Source organism: Zeugodacus cucurbitae, chromosome 5 (assembly GCF_028554725.1).
Source record: "Zeugodacus cucurbitae isolate PBARC_wt_2022May chromosome 5, idZeuCucr1.2, whole genome shotgun sequence".
Classification (NCBI taxonomy): domain Eukaryota; kingdom Metazoa; phylum Arthropoda; class Insecta; order Diptera; family Tephritidae; genus Zeugodacus; species Zeugodacus cucurbitae.
Genome location: NC_071670.1, coordinates 43,132,510 through 43,158,421, shown reverse-complemented (window position 1 = coordinate 43,158,421; position 25,912 = coordinate 43,132,510). Strand labels below are relative to the sequence as shown.

Below are 25,912 nucleotides of genomic sequence, written 5' to 3'. Positions count from 1 at the left end.
TCTGCACATTGAAATACGGGACTTTTCCATTCGTTAAAGATGTGCTTCGTGTGGATTGGAGCGTTATCCTGCTGATATGTCCAGTTATGTGCCATAAAAATTTCCAGAAAATTTTTTAACTCGCTGTCCAAAAAATCAAAGATACCGCTTATAGCAGGACCGTTGTTCCTGGTGCGAATCTCTCCAATATTTCTTGCATTGATCTGGGCCGACCAAATTCGATTTTTTTTCGTCACTAATTCAATCACTCGGCACAAAATTGGTATATATAATGGGAAAAATTATATTTCTTGTTATTCGTAGTCTTAACTAGGTCCTTATTTGACCGCTACTTATCGAGTCCACAACTGCTAGCCGTCGAATCATACTTATGCATCGACCATCAATGTTGTTTTTCGTTCACTGCGTCGCACTGTACCATAATTATAGGTAATATTCTTACAGAGTCTAAATTCAAATTAATCACAACTCCTTATATGTTTACCATATATTTTGTTACAATTATGGATTAATGGTTGTTTCATTCTGATATCCATTTGAACAAAAATATTTTTTTTTTTTTTTGGGGTCTTTAAGTGAATACAATATTTATATCCCTACTTATTCCAGTATTCAGCTTTCTACTCTGACTTTCTGTGCATGGATTATAGTTCCATCTGCAAAAGAGTTGTATCTCTTTAAGATATACCGACATTACTTTACTCTCAGTACTTCTGAATAATTTTTTTTCGAATTAAAACACCGTTAGTTAAAATATCATATGCACGTTTATTCATTTCAAATTTCAAATATTAATTTATTTGTAGATTTATTAACAGTTTTATCTTAGTGGTCTAAAAATTAGGTCCATTTGTTTTGCCATTTCCAAAACTGTCTGCCTAAACATATGTTACTACTCGTCTTCTCACCTAACTCTCAACTAACTGTACGCTTACACTAATTACACGCTAACAGCAAATTTTGATTTTAGGGTTGCCACCTAGGATATGCTATAGCTATAAGTTGGAAGAAGAAATCATATTTTTTCCAAATGGCTATACATATGCCTTAAACTGGGGAACGGAATGAAAATAATAGGTCATCGTTGGAACTTATTTTTCTTTCAATGATTCTTTTGGTTTTGCGTTCTAACATATTTATATTTTTACCGTTATTTCCATATGTAATTTTTCTTTTGAAACAATATATGTCATAATTATCGGGATTTCTAGATAAATCTTTTTCCTTTTTGTTTTTGAAATACCAATGATTTGGATAATTAAAATTGAAAATAATTTCTTTCGGTTCCTGTTCCAAGCTACAATCTAATTAATTTAGATATATAATTTTTTATATTTTTTACTTTTTGTTTTCTAAGACCTTCTTTCATTCAATTGGACTTCCTAATTCATTGCTAACTTAAACTAAATATTGGTAAGAATTCGTTTTGTAGGTATGTTTGTAATTAATTTTATATTTAGTAATAGCTAAGGGTTGCATTAAGTACTAAGTCTCAACTTTCTTTTACTTTCTTAGTTATCTTTTGAACTTGTTTAAGATTTTCAAACACATCCATCGAAATGGCAATGAAGTCGTGCTTTTTTCTGATATTTATATTTTTTTCACTTTTTTGTTTTTTAAAGGGTTTATTTTGACAATTTAGGTTGGTGTTGTTTCTCTAATTTTCTTTGGTTCGCTAGTTCTAGTCTTCACATTCGTTTTTTAATTTAATTCATTTGAGGACACATTTGGTTTGTTTTTTGGTTACTTTTGGCGAAATTTTTTTTGATTTCTTTTTCTTTTTTTTTCACAATTTTGATTGGATTCTCTCACATTGGATTTCTTTGCGCAGTTTGATTTTGCATGTGCCATGGCAATTGGTTACGTGGTTAGTTTTTGAATTTGCAGGTGTCTTTTTTAACTTGTACACTACACACTAACTAGGGTTCCTCCTATTTGGCGTGAAGTGTCAGCAGGTGCTATCATTCCAGAATGTAGAATAGCCAGTAGCCCAGATTGAAGGCTAAAAAGCTGACTGGGAACACCATACGTGAATATTTGTCGATAATGTTAACATCTTTGATTTTTGGTATAGTTGCTTTGAGGGCCGAAGCACCACGTTTCAGCGCATGCAGCATGCGTGGTTTGCCTGGAAGTATACAAAGTGAGGGATATTAGAATAGTGTTGTAATTTATAGGGGAAAATAATAAGTTCTTGATGTTACAATGATATTTGTGGAAATTACAAATGGAGTTCTCGACATCTTGACATATGTACGAGGTCTATTCAAAACGAAGGTGAATTTTTAATTTATGTTGGTTACACTCGTCTCGAGCTAAAGGGTGATCCAGGGAAAAGTACTTTTTTAAGAGCATTTTTTTGACACATCACGTGTGAGTCGTGTCAAGCTATCATGTTATTTATGTTCAGTATTGCTTGGCATTTCATCCTGGAAAGACTTAGGCTTGAATAACTTTTGCAAAATTTTCAACTTTATTGCAAAAATTGACGTTCTTTCGCGAGCTTAGCAACATATGGTCAACATAATCGGCCTACTGAGCGTACTATTCGCAACACCATCACCAATCTTGAGAGCCACCATTCATTATACTATAATATTCGACCGAATAGACCACGTCCAGCATGCATTGAAGAAATATAGCAGTCGTAGCTGTGAGTCTCCGTGGAGAGTCAATTCAGCGTCGTTCGCAGCAACTCGGATTGACGTATGGAACGACTTGGCGCGTCGATATCTTGAATTAAAACCGTACAAAATACAGCTTTTGCAAGAACTGAAGACGTTCGACCTTCCTAACCGACATCGCTTCGTGCTAGGGGCTCATGAAAAATTCCAAGAAGATCCGACTTTTTCGAGCCAAATTCTGCTCAGCGATGATCCCCATTTCTGGCTCAAGGGGTACGTAAACAAACAAAATTGCCTCATTTGGGACGAAGAGTATCTTAAGAAATTCAAGAGCTGCCATTTCATCCAGAAAAAGCAACGGTTAGGTATAATGCTCGTGATCTCGGCGACATTTGGTTTCAACAAGACGGCGCCATTTTCCACCATCAATTATTGGATTTATTGAGAGAACACTCGGGTGATATCACACCATTAGACTTTTTCCTGTGTGGATATGTAAAGTCTAAAGTCTATGCGGCCAATCCCGCTTCGATTCAGGCATTGGAGCAAAACATCATGTGTGTTGTTCGCCAGTTACCACTCGAAATGCTGGAACGAGTGATCGAAAATTGGACTCGACTAGTGGACCATCTGAGACGTTAATATTAAGAACGCTTGATGTGTATGTGATTGGCGTTGCAACCGTTTAGCCGGTTATAGCCGAATCGACGATAGTGCGCCACCTCTCTCTCTCCTTCGCAGTTCGGCGCCAGTTGGAGATCCCAAGTGTAACCAGGTCGCTCTCTGTCTTTTTATTCGCTGAACTATGTCAATGTCGTCGTATAACTCGTACAGCTCATCGTTCCATCGTCTGCGGTATTCGCCGTTGCCAATGTTCTGAGGACCATAAATCTTGCGCAAAATTTTCCTCTCGAAAACTCCTAGTGTCGTCTCATCTGATGTTGACATCGTCCAAGCTTCTGCACCGTAAAGCAGGACGGGAATGATAAGCGACTTGTAGAGCTTGATTTTGGTTCGTCGAGAGAGGACTTTACTGTTCAATTGCCTACTCAGTCCAAAGTAGCACCTGTTGGCAAGAGTTATTCTGCGCTGGATTTCGAGGCTGACATTGTTCGTGTTGTTGATGCTGGTTCCCAGGTATACGAAATTATCTACGACCTCGAAGTTATGACTGTCAACAGTGACGTGGGAGCCAAGACGCGAATGCGCCGACTGTTTGTTTGATGACAGGAGATATTTCGTCTTGTCCTCATTCACCTCCAGACCCATTCGCTTCGCCTCCTTATCCATGCGGGAAAAAGCAGAACAAACGGCGCGGTTGTTGCTTCCGATGATATCAATATCATCGGCGTACGCCAGGAGCTATACACTCTTGTAGAAGATTGTACCTTCTCGGTTTAGCTCTGCAGCTCTTATAATTTTTTCCAGCATCAGGTTAAAGAAGTCGCACGATAGTGAGTCACCTTGTCTGAAACCTCGTTTGGTATCGAACGGCTCGGAGAGGTCCTTCCCAATCATGACGAAGCTTTTGGTGTTGCTCAACGTCAATTTACACAGCCGTATTAGTTTTGCGGGGATACCAAATTCAGACATCGCGGCGTAAAGGCAACTCCTTTTCGTGCTGTCGAAAGCAGCTTTAAAATCGACAAAAAGGTGGTGTGTGTCGATCCTCTTTTCACGGGTCTTCTCCAAAATTTGGCGCATGGTGAATATCTGGTCAGTTGTCGATTTTCCAGGTCTAAAGCCACACTGATAAGGTCCAATCAGTTTGTTGACGGTGGGCTTTAGTCTTTCACACAGTACACTCGATAGAACCTTGTATCCGATATTTAGGAGGCTGATCCCACGGTAATTGGCGCGGATTGTGGTATCTCCCTTTTTATGGATTGGGCAGAGCACACTGAGATTACAATCGTCAGGCATGCTTTCTTCCGACCATATTCTACAAAGAAGCTGATGCTTGCACCTTATCAGTTCTTCGCCGCCGTATTTGAATAGTTCTGCCGGTAATCTATCGGCCCCCGCTGCTTTGTTGTTCTTCAAGCGGGTAATTGCTATTCGAATTTCTTCATGGTCGGGTAATGGAACATCTGTTCCATCGTCATCGATTGGGGGATCGGGTTCGCCATCTCCTGGTGTTGTACTCTCACTGCCATTCAGCAGGCCGGAGAAGTGATCCCTCCATAATCCCAGTATGCCCTGGGCATCGGTTACCAGATTACCACCTTGGTCTCTACATGAGGATGCTCCGGTCTTGAAACCTTCGTTAAGTCGCTTCATTTTTTCATAAAATTTTTGAGCATTCCCTCTGTCTGCCAGCTTCTCAAGCTCTTCGTACTCACGCATTTCGGCCTCTTTCTTTTTTTGTCTGCAGATGCGTCTCGCTTGATATCAACAGATAATATGATCGATGGCTTCATAGATTTATGGGAAAGGATTAAATGGGATCTGTGAATAATCTTAGATTTGGAAATCTTTTAAATTATCTGAATACTGGAACTTTGTTCTTAGAACCTGAGAACCTTCTTATTTCCCTTAATAAGTATTCTTTACTATTTTCCTTAGAATGTAATAATGAAACATTAACCTGAGGTCGATAATTGTTTATCTTATTGTTTATCCTAAAACTCTCGATTCCTTTAAAGAATATTAAGGAACGCTTTAGATATATAACCAGAGATTCCCTCAGATTATATTCCTTCTGTCCGTTCCACCCACCTTTTTGACCTCTATAACGCAAATGTGTACGATTTGTGCCATAATTGCGCGTAATTCTAAAGCTCGGTGGAAACTTTGCCAGGTCCACAGTTTCGGTGCCTATGGAGCCGAGCGTGCTATTGTAGTTGGCTTTACGCAATGAGGGTATAGGACTCATGCGTACATCCTGCAATTCGATGATGTCATCGGCTGTTGAACACGTTTCGGATTTATCGCCCTTGCCTGCAAGAGAGATACCAATTAATTAAAATGAATATGATATGGGGATCTTCACATTCGCCGACCTGTTTTCCTGCCTTCACCATCTTTGGACTTTTTCACTTTTTTCTTAGCGCGCTTGCCCCAATACGTGTAATTGACAGCTGCGTACTCGAGCAGGGCAGCGAAAACGAACACGAAGCACATAACTAAATAAATGTCAATGGCTTTGACATAAGATATCCTCGGCAAGGAACTACGCACACCGGTGCTTATTGTAGTCATAGTCAGCACGGTGGTTATGCCTGTGCGAGAAAATGAGAGTTTTAATTAGTAAATAGAGAGATATAGAGAACAAGTCTACAGCTTACCTAAAGCGACGCGCGCACTCGTCGCCTCGTGATTGATCCAGAAGGACACCCACGAGAGCATCACAATCAATATGCTTGGCAGATATGTTTGAAATACAAAATAACCAATATTCCGTTGCAATTTGAAAGAGAGCGATAAACGCTGATATATACCAGTGGCCAGACGCTCTTTACGATCGTTCGTACCGTAACCGATTATCGTGAATTGTGGCAGTTCGGCATCCATGACGCCGCGTACGGGTGTCGGCTTCCAATACATCACCACATCGCTGACAGTGTAGCCATCTGTGAATAGTCGTAACAAAGCAAACCACGCAAAACAAACAAGCCACAACGAAAGCAACAAACAAAAATGTTCTCACTAAAAATCTACGCAATTTCCAATTAGACTGCATCAACTACTTACAACTCTCAATTTCCACTGTACAATTCTGCGAATCCAACGGATAATAATGCAAATCCATCATGCAGGCGAGTGTTGTTGTGAAGCGCATGCCATAGGTGACAGCGCCATCGCCACCTAAACGCACCAGTTTATTGCGTTCGGTGACGTCATGTAAGAAACTGTCAAATGGCAAGTTCTATTAGGATCTACGATTTGAATATATACTCAAATACACTCACCTATTTTTGTCGTTTGCAAAAAATGTGTCGGGCACCCAAATTTTCTCTGCAAAATCTCCTGAGAGCGTCAGCACATCATTGACACCATCATCGTCCGCATCATCATCGTAGTATGGTCCGTATGCATTGAAGGCAAGCCGCTCATCGCGCCAGTACTGATTCAGATACATGGTGATGGTGTAGTCCTAGGAAGGAGAATATTAGTTTTCCATTAAAAAAAGGTCCAGAATTGTATAAATATTTAGAAAAGATGCTTCTTTAGATATTTTCTGGCTCTGGCGGCCAGGTGAGTCCAATGATTATGGTTTGGAACGAAAATTAAGGACTTCCCGTTGATATCTCTGGATAGTGGTATTGTACGGAAAGTCGATTTTTTCGTCAGAATCTCAAATTAGGCTTTGTCAAGTTATTGTGGTCAGTGAGATCAAAGATCTTGTCAGACGCTAGTTACAAAAGTTATATTAAGGAAGACAAGGTGGTGTCATCTAGGCACTTCGTTAGGCACCTAGAAAATTAACTGGAATTGAAATTAGACACTTAAAAATTAAATGAAAGATTCCAAGAGTTTCGTCCAATCGTGAGGTTCGTTTGGATCCAGTGAGAGTTTTTGGGCATCACAAAAGACCAGCGCACACAGCCGTCCAAGTAAGATTCTCTGCTTTCACAGAGATTCCTCTTAATCCAACCTAACTGGTTTGGATTAATGAATTATATAATAAATTTTATAGGAAATCAAGAAGAATACCTATGACTTAAGTTAGAAAGATAGCTGCTCCATAGGACTGATAAAAGACATTTGACGCCACTAATGTCTTCTGGATGACTAGAGATCTATGTAGGTGCCCAATCGAAATCATATTTTTTGGATATAAGAGTTTCAGTTAATTTTTGCACTAGAAACCGAATAGTTTTATTTCCAGCTTATCACACTATTTGGATTTGCCAGACCTAAAGCCATCCGTTTGCTGTGGTAAACAACGTTTGGGGAGGTCAACGGCAAATCCACCATAGACCAGATTTTTACAGTACGTAAAATTCTGGAAAAGACCCTTGACAAACATATCGACCTCGATCAGTTCGTTGTCGACTTCAAACCTATTCGATGCCATATCTACATTTGATATCCCTGCAAAACTCATACGGTCGTGTAGAAAGGCAATGAACACAACTATTAGCTCCGTCAAAATCGGGAAGTACCTTTCCGAGCTGTTCGATACTAGAAGATATTTTACAGGATGATTGCTTCTCGTGCGTATTCTTCAATATAATGCTGGAAAAAGTGATACCCGCTAGTCTGAGCCGGAGTGGGACTATCTATTCTAAAATATTACAAGACATCATAAGCCTCACCAACAGAGCCGTCAGTACAGCATTTTCCATGCTAGAAACAGGAGGAACAAGAAAGGAAAGGCTAAGTACGGGTGCAACCGAACATTTTATACTCTCGCAATTTATTGAAGAAATTTAACCAATACATATATGCGGAATGAAGCTCCCCGTATTTTTGAAAAACCTATAATTAGGTATATGGGAGCTAGGAGAAGATACTTTTGAAAAACCTACAATGAGGTATATGGAAATGTTATGACCCGATTTTAATAATTTTTGGAACAGAGGCACACTATTAGAAGAAAACAATTTCATCTGAATTAAATTGAGATATCTGAGAGATTTACCCATATTTTCGGTTAAAATGTATCCTTAGGCGCTGAGTTCAATATGTTCGATATCTGGGGCCTTGAATAGTTATGGTCCGTTTTCGACATTTTTTTCACAAGTGAAGCCAGAGATGATATGCACTAATTGTGTAAAGTTTTATTCCGTTATCTTCATTGGTTCCTTATGTTTACATTATAAAGTGGAGGAATAAGATGGATTTCAAAATTGAGGAAAGTAGTAGTGGTTGTGAACCGATTTCGCCCGTTTTTTGTCCGTGTTATCAGGGTGTCAAGAAAATATTATATACCGAATTTCGAATCGGTTGAGTAGTTCCTGAGATATGGTTTTTGACCCATAAGTGGGCGATGCCACGCCCATTTTCCATTTTGTAAAAAAATCTGAGTACAGCTCCCTTCTGCTATTTCTTCTGCAAAATTTAGTGTTTCTGACGTTTTTCGTTAGTTAGTTAACCCACTTTTAGTAATTTTCAACCTAACCTTTGTATGGGAGGTGGGCGTGGTTATTATCCGATTTCAACTATTTTCATGGTGTGTGGTGGAGTATATAAGAGAACCGACTGCAGAAAGTTTGGTTTATATAGCTTTATTAGTTTGCGAGTTAAATACAAATAATCGATGAGTGGGCGGGGCCCCGCCCACTTCCCCAAAAAAATTACATCCAAATATGTGCCTCCTAGTGCGATCCTTTATTCCAAATTTTACTTTTATATCTTCATTTATGGCTTAGTTATGACACTTTATATGTTTTTGGTTTTCGCCATTTTGTGGGCGTGGCAATGGTCCGATTCTGCCCATTTTCAAACTTGATCTTCTTATGGTGCCAAGGAATATTTGTGCCAAGTTTCGTCAAGATATCTTAATTTTTACTCAAGTTACAGCTTGCACAGACGGACGGACGGACAGACATCCGGATTTCAAATCTACTCGTCACCCTGATCACTTTGGTATATATGACTCTATATCTAACTCTTTTAGTTTTAGGTGTTACAAACAACCGTTATGTGAACAAAACTATAATACTCTCTTTAGCAACTTTTGTTGCGAGAGTATAAAAAGAATTTGGTCTTGCGATCTTGTGAAGAAGATGGAATAGAAGACGATGCCCCAGTGAAAAAATTCCTGCGATTTGGGATCCATGGCATTCAATGGAAGGATCAACCCCTATGCAGTTTCTTGTCTGCACTTGGGATGTATAACTGGCGTGACTTCGCAAAGGATAGAGACAACTGACGAAGTTTTGTGTTGTTGGCCCAGACCGACCCACGGATGTAGTGCCAAATATGAAAAATAAGGTCTGAATTTTCTAAAACAGGTTTAACCAATTCCATATTTTAATGATAATAAGAGGATCTAAGAATGTGCCACAAGTTACTCCTTAACATAGAGACTTTGATTTTGGAAAAGTCTGATATTTTGAGAACTACCCTCGACTGGTTTGGGATTATGAGCAATTCATTTAATAAAGGTCAGTTATTCAAGCTGACAATCCCTCTTCTACAATTTTATTTCAAATCCCAAAACATAGTTTTCCGGTATTTTTTGTAATTAATGGAAATAGGAATATAAGACAGGTATGAATAGTGCGAAACTCGGATATTTTAAAATTCAAAAAAGTAGGAAGTTCCGTCAATCCCTCTTCAGTATCACTTTATATTTCGCAATTAGCTGTACTCACCATATTTACTTCGGATATGGCATCAAAGCTGGCTATTGTGAGATCCATGCCCACATGCAATGGCTCACCTGTAATTAATTAAAAATTAAATATTTCACTTTAACAATTGCTTTATGTAGCTCACCGCCGAAATTCGGACGCAAACGTATGTCGTAGCCTTGTAGGATCTTCGAAATAGTTTGTGTGACATTCTCCAAACGACCGGCAGCCATTTCTTTTCGCTTACATCTGCAATGGAGATACATAATATTAACTATTTTTGACTTTAAATGAATTAACGGGCCGTTAAAAAGCAAAAAAGGCAGCAAAAATGCACATGCCCACAGTAGCTATAAGAGGAAGTGTGTTATGGAATGTGGCAAGCGTTGGAAATATGCATTTTTGCAATAATCTCTTGGCACTTTGGGTGACCAAAGCTGATAAGCGAGTTTTAAGCGCATTACAAGAGTCAAGGTTGCCATCTAGTGAGTGTATAATGTGTGTGCGAGTCTCAACCGCCGATATCGAAGTATTTAGTCACGTAGATTTCTGTGAGGATGGTCGCTAAAAGGATGTGTGTGTGTGTGTAGAAGTGGTTGAAGCCGCACTTACCTCGCGCTGGGAATGTGCGTCAATGTGAGTATGACCAAAAGTAGCAGCGTGCAACAGTGCGTTCGTCGTGTGCTTGTCGCGCCACTCCCACTGCTGGCGCTGCCCTCGCTGCTGCTGCACTCCGTCGCTTTTCGTTTGCATCGGCTGCTGCTACTTCCTTTTATTTTACACCACATTATCGTCGTGTTTTTGTTGTTGTGCTGCGTTGTGTTAGTGCTGAGTTGTTGGCGTTCATACGTGTTGATATCCCGTTGCTGGCCGTGATGAGCGATTCGGTTGCAGTTGTTGTATATATAGGTGATATATTTGTATGTAGAACTCTTTAGTTTATTGTACGTATGTCATGGTAGGAGCTTGTTGAAGTTTGCTTCTTGTTGTTGTTGTTGCATTTTGCGCTCGTCGTTACTATGTATTGCTATGTATTTGGTGCTGTTGTTCTAGTGAATTATTTCGTGCGAAATAGCTGCATTGCGTCGATTCTGTGGAATATGTGGAAAGTTGGAAAATTTGTTTTTAATCAATTTAATAGATAAATATGATTTTTGTTTAATAAAAATTGTTTAGGTATATGTAAGCTTACTCCTTGCGTAATTTAGCTGCCCTTTATTTAAAGAAATGCTAACCTCAGCATTCTTAACGATTTCTTTAGAAAATTTAAAGAATTTTAATTTGGATGTTGTTTCTCAACAGCTGGCGCTCTCAACCAATTTTTCGTGTCTGTTTTGTTTTTACTTAAGATATATCAGCAGTGACTCTTAGGCTCATTGATGGAAGGGTTTTAAACTTAGTTTCGTTGAAGTGTGGCAATATATGCTCGTAGCATCTTTATAATCTAGCTGGGAGTGGAATGATGGAATGGTATTGGTCTCATTGGTATTGGTAAACTGATTGCTAAGTTTAATGTTGGAACTCCTCGAATCTTTTCTCTCATATTTCTTAACTATAGTTCAAAAACTTCCACATAGTGTGTGAGTAGAATAACTCAATATCGCAAATTTTTTGATATTTATAACTAACTGATTATTATCTAAAAACACTTCTGAGTATGTTTTGCGTTAATTCAAACTATTTTCTTACGATAAAAGCGAAAATACAAGGCAGGTGCTGTGAATAAAGATTCTAAAACTGTAATAGCCAATTTGTTTTTGTTTAGTACCTGAATGGACTGTTTTGACCATTACTAGAAGCTACAACTGACACAAAAACTGTTTGGAGCTTCAGTGGAACTTTCATAATTCGAACTTCTATAACTCGAAGATCTCCAAAACTCGAACTTTTGTATTGGCAACAGCGTTAAAAAATTAAATTTCATACACATTTTCTTCTATAGCTCAAACTTCCCTAACTCGAAGTTCTCCATAACTCTAACTCTCAAATTGGCAATAGAAGTAAAATTTCATATAAATTTCCTTCCATAAATCGAACTTTTCAACCAGGGCATTATACCAAATTTAAAATTTTACTACCGAAGCAGAATTTTAAAAGAGTCCCTCTAAATCGTATGGAGGAGAACAAAAAATATGATTTTACTCTAATGGATTTCATAAATCATGTGACAAAAGCAGACGTCAAGAGCCTAAGCAAGCTTTTTAAAAAAATTTATTTTTTAATGCAAAATTCTATAACTCGAAGTCTTTCTAAGTCGAAGTTTTTTTGTGGATTATGGTGATTCGGGTTAGAGAAGTTTCACTGTATTTAAATAAATATGGATACTAAACGTAGCCCGATGCATGGGTGCCACACCAGTTAATACAATTTGTATCTGCTGAATGGCATTCAAATTTATACATATCCGAAGTGAATGGGTGCTGGTGATTAAAGTGGGTCTCTTACGACAAACGGTAACCACATAAATATTCACGAATAATTTTTTTGAATATGGATAGTAGGGTGTCCCTTATTCTTTAAAAATTTCAAAATTTGATATTTTTTTGCGCGGCGCATTGTTTTCTTTTTCCTTTTGGTTAACTGAAACCGCCTAAAAAATTCAGAATTCCAGCGATGATCCTCTACCCTGCCTCAAGCAGCTCAAAATATGTATTATTTAACTTTTTGAAAGGCAAATGTCAAAGGTTATTCACTTACTGTAACGCGAATAATAATGCAAGTTTCTACTACCAGAAGAACTTAAATTGATATCAGTACATTTACTGAAGAATACAAACACTTTAAGACTGTTAAACTATTATTTATTTATATCATAGGCATTACTCTACGAGCGTGCTGACTAACAAGGAGAAGGTTTTGGAAATTGTCTTCAGTTTTCACTTGCCCCAAATACTCTTGAGTTAAGCCTACGGCCCTTTCAGCAGCGTCATTGATAACAGGAAACGTTGTAAAAAATTCCTTGGCAATAATAAAACTTTTACATGAGGCCCACTCAATTGGATCAATTTGTAGGAAGTCATGACTAAAATTGAACCTGCGGAAAATTTTGAGAGAGTTAGTAGCTCATAAAAACCTTTTTCCAGAAAATTTGCAACATCTTTCGGTCTGACAATAATTTTTTTGTAACTCAAGGATAGAGGCTATAAATTAGATGCATTATCCTCTTTTTACATATAGCAGAGTATCTGTGACATCTTACGTTTCATTTCAATAGAAAGAGTGGAATCAAATACGGCAAGCGTCACTCACTCAGGTATTAAATACCACAGATGCCCTAGATGTCGCTTCTTCTCGACACCAGCTATTTTAATATCTTTTGCAGGTAACATTGCACCTACACGTCCTTTCATCTTCTGTCAGGAATGGTAATCAAAGTCATTGCATCTTTGTGTGACACATCGAAGAGATCGTTAAATTTGTCCACAAAAGAAGCTTCTAATTCTATTTGCCGAGCTGAACGCCGAGAGGCATTTTTCTGGAGTGCCCTATATTCAACGTGAAGAGCGATAATTTTTTTCACCACGTAAGCTTTGTCACTAGTAGGAATTCTTGCTCGTTCCCAAAACTCACAAACAGCATCTGAAGTCGTTCGACTTGCTTCAGAAACACTGACACTTTCATTCCTTTCTTGCAGTTTATAAGACAAATACCACAGTACTTGCAGACGGGGTGGTAGTTTCGCTCCCGGTATCTCTTCCTCACTATGGTCAATAAAATATAAATGCTTCCTTATTTTAACACCACTCATCATGACACTTGAAGCCAGAAATCCTCAAAAAACACAACTCAGTTTACGAAGGATACAGAAAACTGTAGACAAGCTAAAACCTGCCCTCAGTAAAAGGGCTAGGCGCGCGAACGAAAAGAAATACTTTATTGACTCAAATCGCGGAGTAAAATAGAAGTTGATGACGAACTACATATATTAGCTAAGTAAATGCAGTTGGACATACAGCGGTATTTATTTTTATATTGATATTATTTTTATATTGATATATATTTTTATATTTATTATATGAATTAAAAGGCAGATACATGAGAAACATTACTTCTCTCAGATGCCAGACTGCCAAAGTTATAAAATATTGAAAAAAAAAAAAACGTAAAACTTCGAGTGCCTTGAGGCAGGGTTTTCGTTTTTCCAACAGATTTGAAATTTTGTAGATTGATTGAACTTATCGAAAGGAAAAAAAAATTGTGTGCCACATCGTAATTCTTAATATTGCATTTTAAGGGACACCCTAATGGATAGGCTGGAAATGCCTTTGTCTCGATTACATCAGATTTTTATTATGTGATAACGATCAAATCGGTAGACCTTTGAACGATTGTATTCTGGTAATTTGAAATATGAAATATGAATTTTCTCACGAAAAAACCAAGACTGAAATTCTATCTAGATTCATAGATATACTCGTAATTAGTAGAATGTGCTCTTCCCTTCAGAAATTCATACAAGATTCTCTATAAAACCATTACAAAACACAGAAAATTATGCCATTTATCAGCTGCAATTATGTCACCATTATAAAATCTAAGCATTATCGCCAACTAATTGGCATATTAAAATATTACACACCTATTTAAGACAAAAAAACAACAACAAAAAATCATTAATAATAAAATGCCATTGAATTTCCATGCATATATTCATCATACGCCTTGTCGTCCAATGCTAAAAGCAATGCCACTAAGTTACTCATACGCCATGTGCGCTTCGCAGCAATGAAAGCAGCAATAAAAGCAACGTGCATTTTTTTGTCATTTCTATGCTTGAAATTATTCTCTATCATTGTTATTCGCTCTGCCATTTTTATTGTACATTTTGGATAGTGTGTTACAAGTACCTTTTGTACCGTTATATTTACATAGTCATTTTCGTTGTTGAACAAAAGTTTATTCAACTTGTGCATTTAATGCGCTCGCACACCACACAAAAGACACCAACTGAAAAGAAAATGCGAGTAAAGTGCAAGAACAACAAGTAGGCCATAGAATATACATAAATAGAAAAGAAAAAAAGAACAGGAAAAGCGAAAAAAATGCATGAGAAGAAGAGTATAAGAAGAGAGAGGGAGAGAGTGCAAGCTGAGAAGAGTATGAAGGCAACGCATTGTGAAACTAAAGTGTATTTTAGCCTAGTGTTGTTGTTATATTTTGTTGCTTTTGTTGTTGTAGTTTTATTGTAGTTACTGTTGATGGCTTTTCACAATTTCAATTAGGAAGAACCTTCACTAAAGTGCATAATTGCGTTAAACACTGACATGCCCCACCAAGCTCCACCAATCACACCCCAGTCCGTAGCTGGCAGCAGACTCAGCATCAGCATAATCCGGTAGTGTCTAAAAGCGAACGCATTCAGCGTGATTTTTGCAACATTTTTCGTAAAAGTCTTGCAGTTTGTCATCTTCAAGTTGCCAAGTGTTCATAGTTTTTCATACATAGACACACACACTCAGTGGCACGCAGACACACGCTGCTTAGGGTTCTGCGTTTAAGCCCTTTCTTCTATATCGTTGCTAGTCTGCGTGTGTGTGTGTGCTTTGTAGTTAGTTGTCAGCTGTCAGTCGCACAAGTGCACGCTTACGCAATTACAAGTGGCGGCTGCTCGAGCTGCTGCTGCTGGTTGCCGTTGCCGCTTGCCAGCATTTGGTGCGCTTGTACATTTTTGCGTTTGTCGCTTGGCGCTGTTTGGGCTGAAAACAAAAGGCACATCCGGTGTGCGTGTTATTTTCACACCAGTGTAGACGGCGTCGATAGTTATTGCCACAGGCTGTTTGCTTAGTTTCCTTTATATTTCCTTGTACTTCTAGTGCAAGATATGTAGTCTTTTGGATAGTAGTGTGTATGAGCAAATAACTAAAGTTTTAGCCAGTTTAGTGAGACGTTTAATGAAATATTTGATTTCATTTTAATTTCATAATCTAATTGTCTTTGAAGCTCAATTTACGTTAATTAAATGATGAAGTCCTATCCTTAAGGTGTTTAACGAGAGAGAGAGATTTATTATAGGCATATCCACATACCCAATCTAAAGATATTTCCCCCTTTTAAGAAGACGACCATGGTCAATATTTAATTTGCGCTCATTTGGAATGTCTGGTTCATTCATGTGATAGCATATAGTTTAAGAGTGTTTCTACCTGGATAGTTAATGCTATTATGTACTTATAGACTGGTATAACAACTCATTAGAGTTTGTGTCATTTGTTTTACGGATCCGAGCTTGGATCTTAAATTTTCAATCAATTAAATCTACTAGGAAAGATATACTGTCTACTCACAATTGCAAAAGTTAAAAATTAAGTACAAAATCAATACCAAATCATACAAGCGCTATAAGCGCTTTAATTGTACTTGATTGTTTGTCTGTACGGCTATGTCAAAATTAGGGTTCAGAGAGGACGTTCTCCATTGCTGGAAATATTGTGACACCACGTAGAAGCTGCTTGCAATCAGCAAATGTTAACCTGTTAACTACCTTATATCAAAACAGTCGTTTTATGAAAAATACTTATTTAATACATTCGCCCAGTTGAAATGGTTAAAAACTATGTGGTTATTACTTAATGGATCCAGTGAAATCATTGTGATTTTTTGTATTTTAAAGCAAGTTTTTTGTTAGTTTAAATTTTTCACTTTTTTCAATAAAAATAAAAATAATGAACTTGCACTATTCGAATAGTCGAAAATGAGCGGTTAATCGTATAGTCGATGACTGACGACTATCCGAATAGTGCAAACCGAATAACATTATACGAATAATGCCCTATTCGGGTAGTCGCATACCAAGAGCTCTAGTCAAAATCTTGCGAAAAACATCTATTTATCTGAAATCTTCCTTGCTAGAGGAAACGAGATATTCCTCTAAGATAATTGAATTAATTAATTCCTCTAATAAATCCTCTGTATAAGATATCTAGGGTGCTGGGAAATTGTCCGAAGATATTGCTGTTAACTATGATGTGGGTGGTAAAAGTCATAAACTTTTTTCTTTCCTCTTACTTCTTTTTAGTAAGAAAAACTTCTTATTACTTTGTTTTCTAAAATTTTCGAAAATGACCCAGATAGTTATTACGCACTTATCGCATTTGTAAGAGGGTGTTTTGAATAAGGACATAGTAGAATGAAATGATATAAACCTACTGAAATAAGCTTTTATTTGAAATTTCGTGAGATGGTGGTCATTAGATTTTCGACTCGATTTTCAGGGTTCGCTGCATGATCATGATGAATCACATGTTAATCGTGTCGTCGTTGGTATATGAAAAGTAGAAGATTATTTAAATTTATATATATGCTTTTTCGTACATATTCCGGTATTCTGAAAAATATATAGACCTATTTCTATATACCACCGATTTATTGTTTATTAATTGTTTCAAAATATGAAAGTTTTAAAAATTTTTTTGGTCTTATTAAATATTACAATATCTTTACAATATCATCCTAAAATACCAAATCAATTCGGGTAAAATTGTAAGAGACAGACCCTTCCGCCACGTCAGTCAGGTAACGTGATTTACAATATTGACTTTTTTGGTTAAAATTCGATCAAAAATTCAAATTTTAGTATTTTCTTTTTTCCTTCGATTATTAACTAGATTTTTTCACTACTACTATCGAAATATTTCTGGTTTATTGATTTTAGATGAACCAGACATGAGTTATACTGTCCACGGAAAGATCTTTCTTTTTGGATACGTCATACGAGATGAAGTACCAACAGCTGGGTTTTTGGAATTTTTAAATAAAAATTTTATAAAATACTGTTTGAACATGTATCTTTGATATGCTGAATTGTTTAAATTAAATAGTAGATATTTAAAAAATTAAATTGTTTTCGAACTCTGGATAGGTGGGCGCCTTTAATAACTGGTGTGGCATAATTTAATATTCCTTTTGTGCTGGGTGTTATTTATGACATATGGCATTCTCGCACCTCGGCAACCGAAACCGTGCTCGGCAAGCCACTTCTTAACCATAGATAGGAAAAATATTTTCCCAGGTACACATTCTGCTCCCAAATGAAGCAATCCTGAGGCTAAAGATCCTTCGAGCTAAATTTAGATACATTTTTGGGACGCATTTTGATTTTAAAGTGCTTACTTTTGCTATTTTTTAGACAATCATAACAAAAAGTAATCGTGTGAAGTATTTCAAGAAAAAGGAAATCTTTTTACAGATAATCCATTCATAAAATTATTTATATTATTTGACTGAATTTTACTCAATTTTTCTTGTATAGAGAGTAGAAATTGGGAAAGTAGTAGAAAAAAAAATTGGTTAAAAATATGTTAGGAATTCGTTAAAGGTTTTTATAGATAGTTTTGTCCTTTCCTTTTGGTTCTATCATATACGAAGACATGCGCTCTATTGTGTATGAGATTATTATTACTAATAGTGACTTTTTTTTATAAAAATACAAATGAAATGAAAAATGAATGTTGAGGGGAAGAAAATTTTACCAAATTGATAAAAAATAATTAATAAACCGCATTTTCTTAATTATTTATTTTTACTGCTTATGAAATGTCAAAATGTATAAGTAACATTTACAATGAACAAATCACTTTCTAATATTGCTCATACGCCATGACACTCCTTCCAATAACATCACAGATGACTAAGAGCAACTTACTGCGGCATGTAATTTGAATTTAAATAGTCCTGTTATATATATAAGATTTAGTTGAGTGAATTAAGGTCCTAGCCGCTATTAGGATAGTCGCTGGTTCGAATTCCAGCCGATACGAAATAATTATTTAAAAATTTTAATGAAAGCCGATCCAGTGTTGAGATTATTAAAAATTTTCGTACTGTGATATGAATAATCATTTTGCAAAGCTCTTTAAGTTATTTGGAAGCGTTTCATTGGTTGTAAATCTATATTCTTTTATATTCTTTTTTTTTTTGAAGATATATTACAAGATTTTAAGTTTCTTGATTATTTTGAAAAAAAAAAAAGTTCGTTCGTAAATATGGTCCCCTATATTTCTGTCAAGTTTCTTGTCTAGCATGAATAGCTACGTAATTAAATTAAATTTTTTTATATTCTTCAAATGGTATTTTTAATTATGTCGCCTCAGCATTCGCTTGTCATCTAATAATAACGACGGGTATTTTTAAGCAAAATTTTTGCCATCCGGCAATAAATCAAGACATAAAAATGTCAACCACACTATCACAGCAGTGTCTCGTGCGTCAGTTATTTACACATTTTATTTTTGTACTTTGCGTCTTTTTGCTCATTTGCATCCATCACGGAGCACTTAGCACTTGGTTTATGTCTATAAACATATCTACTTGCATATACACATATAAATGTGCCTGTGTGTATGTTTTTTGTGCACATAATCACTGCTGCTGCGTCGCGCTTCCTGTTGTGACGCTGCTAGCGTGTCATTAAAGAATTTAACTGCACTTTAAAGTGATTACGCCTAAAAATATGCAACACACACATACAAGCACACGCATACTGGTGTAAGTGAAAAGGGCAGGCAGGCAGGCTGGCATGAGCAAAAATGTACGATAATAAGGCTGCTGTCAAAGCGTGCTGCTGCGCGCACCAACGAAATGTAACAGCAACGTCGACAGCGCACATAATTTTTTAAATGACAAGCAACAAGAGCAACAACAACTCATGCTGTGTGTGTGTGTGTGTTTGAAGGCATGTGCTTTAGCCAACAGCAACAGTCAGTAGTAACTGCAAATGGCAGCACAGCGCCGACGGCAATGCGACGCTGCTGCCGAGCGTCAGTAATGCGACGCTTTGTGTGTGGAGGCATTTGTAAATTTGACCTATTTCGGGTTTGGAATCATTTATTAAACGCCTTTGGAGGCACATACATATACATGCTTACATATCTATGTATATATGTATGTATATATATGTATTTTTTTTTTGACGGATTTTCATTGTCTTTTTTATGGTCGCACATTATGCACTTTTGCTCCTCGAATTGCGCTTGAAGGACGAAACGATGTTCAATATTATTCAAGTCATCACAGCGAGAGCGTGTCACATGGACACACACATACATATATATTAAAGTGTCTGTGAGTGTGTGTGTATATATATACATCACTTGCATATGCATTTGACATCCATAAAGTATAGTTGTGCATAATGAATAGTTAATGTGTGGCATCCTTGCACTCAAACACACACGCACACACACATACAGACGGCAGCCAGCAAGTAATATGCGCTTTTGTTGTTGTTGTTATTGTTGTATGTCACCCCAACGCGTGCATATAATTAAGAAATTTACTTGGCGTTCGTCAGAAATGTTGTTGTTGTTGTTGTTTTTTACTGTTTTGTCGTTTTTGTTGTTGTTTTTACTGTTCTTTTCTGCTTGGTTGTTGTTGTTGTTATTTTTAATGTTATTTCCTATTGGTTGTTGTTGTTTTTTACCGTTTTTTCTGTTTAGTTTGACAACTCTGCTCTTTTATATTAAACTATTTTCGACCAAATGACATTTTTAATTATATTCAATTTAATTTTATCGCACACTCCAGCATTCATTGCCTGCTTAAATAAAAATTATGTAATTTTTTTACCGTTATTTTAACATTTTTCTCCAATTGCAATCACCTCATTAACAGACTCGTACATCATGCGATTCGATAACGTTCGTTAACGTTTCTACGTGGTTGTTGTTGTTATTAGTATCAATTTTTTTTGCTTTGTATACGCTCTAACGACCGTCCAACCGACACCGTTAACACCACCAACGCCACCAGCCGCAACGTTCCGATTACAAATTTCAACTTCAACAAAGTTGCAGCAGACAAAAATTAATTTCACTTTTCACATTCGCTTTCGTGCGCCGTTGCCCCCTTTTCATATGCCCAAAAGCCCAATTCACTTTCACGACCCGTCGCGCCTCGTCTACAGTGACTGGCTCTGCACCTCTTGTGCTCGTGTTCGTGTGTCGGTTCGTATCTATGTATTAGTTTGTTGTACCAATTCACACGATCAGCGGTGTTAATCCGTTCTAGCACACGAGCTCTCGTACACAGCCACCAAACGAATGCCGATGAACCCAATCGAGCGTTTGGCATACGGCTCTGGGCTGTTTGTCTCGAATCCTCGCAAATCTGATTACAGCATTTGTCAAGAGAGCGCTTACGTGTTCGGTTGTTGGTGTGGATGGCAGCTGTCAGTGCCGCAGTGGATGCTGTGCGCACTGAGAGCATGTTCATTTGTTGGAGGCTGCGCAGTGTTGAATGTGTTGAGAATTACGGTTATTTTTTGACAAAGGCGACATCTGTACGTGATGTTTGCTGGAAGGTAAAATGTTATTTTTTGGACGTTATGAAAGGGTAAAAAGGTTTTCTGATATTCGCAATTATTTTTTGACAGTTTCGTTTTGTTAGTTGGTGTTAAAAAATGTAATTTTTGAAATCCACTTTTCATTATACACCTGTATATTCTTTAATATTTATATCGACTGCTCTCAAATACTTGGGCTTTACATTCTTTAAATATAATATATCTTTTTTATCATTTTGATAATTTAAATCTTCAAAGAGAAGTCTATCGAGAGATAATAAAATATCTCATCATTGAAACAAAATACTATCGCATATATTGGGCAATACATTTGCGATTTCAATTTTTTCCGATTAGTTTAGGGGGTCATCCCATGTGAAGGCCTGCTTTTAGTGGAAATTTTCTTTCTACGACCAGTATACAATATATATTATTATCATTTATTAACATATATTTCGACAGTATAAATATAAATTTTAAGCTTAAAATATTGTGTAGAACAGTGTTCTGAAAACCCGTCAAAAAAATGGGCTCGCACTTCTTTCACGAAAAAATTTAGCGGCGTTTTAACCTGTAGTAAAGTAGTAAAGTCCATCTCCGCAACCAATATCACAGGGATTACACTTGATAAACTGGCCTATACTATATGATATCAGAAACTATCGAGATTCTAATATAACGATAAAGCACCTAGATTCTGCTAGAAATTTTTTTGTTGAGATGAGATGACTAATTCTTTCTCAGTTTATCTGAATAACTGAAATTAAGAGTCTTGAAACTCTTCGTTTCATCTTAAATTATGTTGGGAAAGTTGAACAGTTCCGTAGTAAGGGACCGATATATCTCTACTCTTCTTCTTCCTACATTTAGGAAATAACTATTTAGAAAACACCCATAACTAGGGCATGATTAACCATGCTGAGAGACCATCTACTCTGGTCCTTACCGAACTCATCCGATGGTTTACTAGAATAATTTTTGGTTTAGGTTAGTAAAAGGAGACAGTTTGGAGCTCCTTGACTAAGCTTATAAGGTAAATTTTTTGTATAAACAAATATTTTGCTTTAATTGATTAAATTTCCATCGGTAAAGAATTGGTTATTTTTCGCAAAATATCTGATATTATTGCTGCATGTTACCTTTTGGGAATATGCGAATATTCCTATTTTAAGATAGTCTTACCTAACAGCTTAACCTAATCTATCTATCTCGGGTCACTGCCGATATTAAAATAAACAAGTAAGGAAAGGCTAAGTTCGGGTGCAACCGAACATTTTATACTCTCGCAATTTATTGAAGAAATTTAACCAATACATATATGCGGAATAAAGCTCCCCGTATTTTTGAAAAACCTATAATTAGGTATATGGGAGCTAGGAGAAGATACTTTTGAAAAACCTACAATGAGGTATATGGAAATGTTATGACCCGATTTTAATAATTTTTGGAACAGAGACACACTATTAGAAGAAACAAATTTCCTCTGAATTAAATTGAGATATCTGAGAGATTTACCCATATTTTCGGTTAAAATGTATCCTTAGCCGCTGAGTTCAACATGTTCGATATCTGGGGCCTTGAAAAGTTATGGTCTGTTTTCGACAATTTTTTCACAAGTGAAGCCAGAGATGATATGCACTAATTGTGTAAAGTTTTATTCCGTTATCTTCATTGGTTCCTTATGTTTACATTACAAAGTGAAGGAATAAGATGGATTTCAAAATTGAGTTATAAGGAAAGTAGTAGTGATTGTGAACCGATTTCGCCCATTTTTTGTCCGTGTTATCAGGGTGTCAAGAAAATATTATATACGGAATTTCATTCGAATCGGTCGAGTAGTTCCTGAGATATGGTTTTTGACCCATAAGTGGGCGATGCCACTCCCATTTTCCATTTTGTAAAAAAATCTGAGTACAGCTCCCTTCTGCTATTTCTTCTGCAAAATTTAGTGTTTCTGACGTTTTTCGCCACTTTTAGTAATTTTCAACCTAACCTTTGTATGGGAGGTGGGCGTGGTTATTATCTAATTTCAACTATTTTCATGGTATGTGGTGGGGTATGTAAGAGAACCGACTGCAGAAAGTTTGGTTTATATAGCTTTATTAGTTTGCGAGTTAAATACAAATAACCGATTTGTGGGCGGGGCCACACCCACTTCCCCAAAAAAATTACATCCAAATATGCCCCCTCCTAGTGCGATCCTTTATTCCAAATTTTGCTTTTATATCTTCATTTATGGCTTAGTTATGACACTTTATGTGTTGTTGGTTTTCGCCATTTTGTGGGCGTGGCAATGGTCCGATTCAGTCCATTTTCGAACTTATTCTTCTTATGGTGCCAAGGAATATTTGTGCCAAGTTTCGTCAAGATATCTTAATTTTTACTCAAGTTACAGCTTGCACAGACAGATAGACGGACTGACGGACGGACGGACAGACATCCGGAAATCTACTCATCACCCTGATCACTTTGGTATATATAACCCTATATCTAACTCGTTTAGTTTTGGGTGTTACAAACAACCGTTATGCGAACAAAACTATAATACTCTCTTTAGCAACTTTTGTTGCGAGAGTATAAAAATCACATTAAAATGTATATATTTTATCAATTCTATTAACTGATCACTTAATTTATCGATTATTAAAATTGCTCAACTCCCGCTCTAAAATATGTACTACTTTCTGAGATAATTATTTATGTAAAATATTCAATCATAATGACATTTCATGAGCTTTAATGTGTCCGGTTCGATTGATGTAGTGACAAATAAATTTATAACTGCATCCATATACTCGTATATAGAGAGCTTAATGTCAGCATCATTTAAAATGGCTTCTTATTAGCATGAGTGTCAATAATTTGTTTAGGATGGTGAGAGGATAACAAGATCTTAAAAAGCAGTAATGGGAAGTTGTATGTGATTTAGGAATGGTGTATGCCACAAGCATTTTTTTAAGTACATACATAGATGTTTAGTATTATTTACTCGCTTGATTGTACGCATATTTGTATTTATTGTTGTTTACGCATATTCTTAACTCGAGTGTGAGTTTTCTGCGCATATTTACATAAAAGTAAATATTTGTTTGCTAATCAGCGAATGTTCGAAAGTAAGCGATGATTGTAAATAAATTTGTCGTAAGCATTATTGTTGTTGACTGAAAAAATTGCGTTCCGTATATATTTTTATTTGTCTAAAGCAAATTATAGCCGTCATTAGAGGCTTCTGTTTACAAACTCAGTAATAAGTTGTGTATCTATTGTACAGGAAACGGAAATGCGATTTTAAAAACTACAAATAAGTGTTGCAAATTTTCGGAGTGTGAGCTATCGAATCAAGGTATCTATACAAATACAAATATTGTATTTTTCAATCGCTTCAGCTTGAATAATCGAGTAATATCGTTAATTTTTAAGTAAAGGATTGAACGGTATGAAGCAAGAATGTAATGGAGGAGGAGTTTCTAAAAAAATGGTCTTCTGTTCAAAGTAAACAAAGGCTTTAACTTCACTTCACATTTTCTTCTTAATTTTAAATTCAATGGTTGTTATCAGAAATTTTTGGTATTCTGAAATGAGTAGTCAGACTTAAAGCAAAATCTTCTCCTCCTTCTGTACTGTACTCCTGTACTATCACACAATTGGTGTGATAGTCTTACAGGGTCTAATTAAGATTTGCCCAAGATTTTTCTCTAAAATCACCTCGTATAAGATGAACAAATTCTGATGGCATTAAAACAATAAAGAGTGTTAAAAAAATAACGGTAATTTTAATTTTGATAAAAAAAATTATTCATTTGTCGTTTATTAATATCTTTGCCTTTTGAAGTTCCCATTTGATATTATGCACTTATTGCCACTCTTCATCCAAGCGTCGAAATATTACTAAACATCGATTTTTGGGTTGGCCTTTGAGCCTTTGAGCCGATGTCTGGTATGCCTGTAATAACTCTGGTTATTTAAGGCTTTATTTATATAGAAAAATAATAAGAAAAAGTCACACTAAGTCATGCATGGCGAAGATGGGGGCTGTGGCATCGTTACATTGCTGTTGTTTTTGGTCAAGAAATTACGAACCAGCAACAAAGTATGACCTTTGAATAAACGAAAATCGCCAATCATATAAAAACCAAGCTTGTCTTACCTTAGCGGATGCTACAGACAAAGTAAGCACTGAATATTTCAGTTATGTATGGAACTCGATTTCTTTTGCATGCCCACCATGTTCACGCTTGCAGACGTCCAGTCGCTGAACCCAATTTTCGACTGTTTTCAAGCATAAATCGGCCAATACTGCTGCAATTCCATTTCGTACGTTCATCAATCGTCGCTGGCTTGTTGCCATAGACCATAGATTTGTCGTAGCCCCACATGAAATAGTCTAACGGCATCAAATCGCACGACCGGGGCGGCCAATTGACTGGGCCATTTCGAGAGATAACACATGTGGATTGCTGACTGACCAAGAACGCATATTTTTCATATTGACGAAGGCATTCAACCAGAAATGAGCCTCATCGCTGAACATGATTTTTCAATGAAAATGCGGATAATTTTCAAATTGTTGCTCAGTCCAATTCACGAACATACGACGCTTCTGGTGGTCAACTGGCTTCAGTTCTTGCGTTAATTTGATCTTGTAAGGATGCAGGCCAAGATCTTTTCGCAAAATTCGCCACAACGACGTTACAAAGATGCCCAACGCTTGAGAACGTCGTGTGAGATACTGATTTTGGTTAGGATTACAGGCCCTTCTTTGTCTC

The 25,912-nt window shown here is 36.6% G+C and overlaps 2 protein-coding genes across 4 annotated transcripts in view; one reads left to right on the top strand and one right to left on the bottom strand.

The window, feature by feature from the left end:
* Window positions 1-25,912, top strand: part of LOC105216010 (G1/S-specific cyclin-D2) — a 209,998-nt gene that overhangs the window by 138,107 nt on the left and 45,979 nt on the right. The window lies entirely within an intron of this gene.
* On the bottom strand, window positions 749-20,890 carry LOC105216015 (gamma-aminobutyric acid receptor subunit beta-like). Of its 2 annotated transcripts, none has more exons than XM_011190262.3 (10): window positions 20,432-20,890; window positions 10,481-10,959; window positions 10,014-10,117; window positions 9,890-9,957; window positions 6,536-6,720; window positions 6,318-6,475; window positions 5,912-6,196; window positions 5,627-5,845; window positions 5,343-5,564; window positions 749-2,128 (listed from the first exon to the last, which is right to left on the bottom strand). In XM_011190262.3, exons 2-10 carry the CDS (start codon window positions 10,654-10,656, stop codon window positions 1,962-1,964), a joined length of 1,584 nt encoding a protein of 527 aa, XP_011188564.1. In that variant the 5' UTR covers window positions 10,657-10,959; window positions 20,432-20,890; the 3' UTR covers window positions 749-1,961. The 2 variants fall into 2 exon arrangements, with proteins under 2 accessions (XP_011188564.1, XP_028898560.1); XM_029042727.2 differs by having other exon boundaries at window positions 20,466-20,890.

Excerpts from the sequence above, each read along its gene's own strand:
- LOC105216015 (XM_011190262.3), bottom strand. The coding sequence starts at position 10,656 with ATGTGGTGTAAAATAAAAGGAAGTAGCAGCAGCCGATGCAAACGAAAA. Across the intron at positions 10,118-10,480 it reads ACGCACATTCCCAGCGCGAG|ATGTAAGCGAAAAGAAATGG; the intron begins GTAAGTGCGGCT and ends TCTCCATTGCAG. Across the intron at positions 2,129-5,342 it reads GCGTTATAGAGGTCAAAAAG|GCAAACCACGCATGCTGCAT; the intron begins GTGGGTGGAACG and ends GTATACTTCCAG.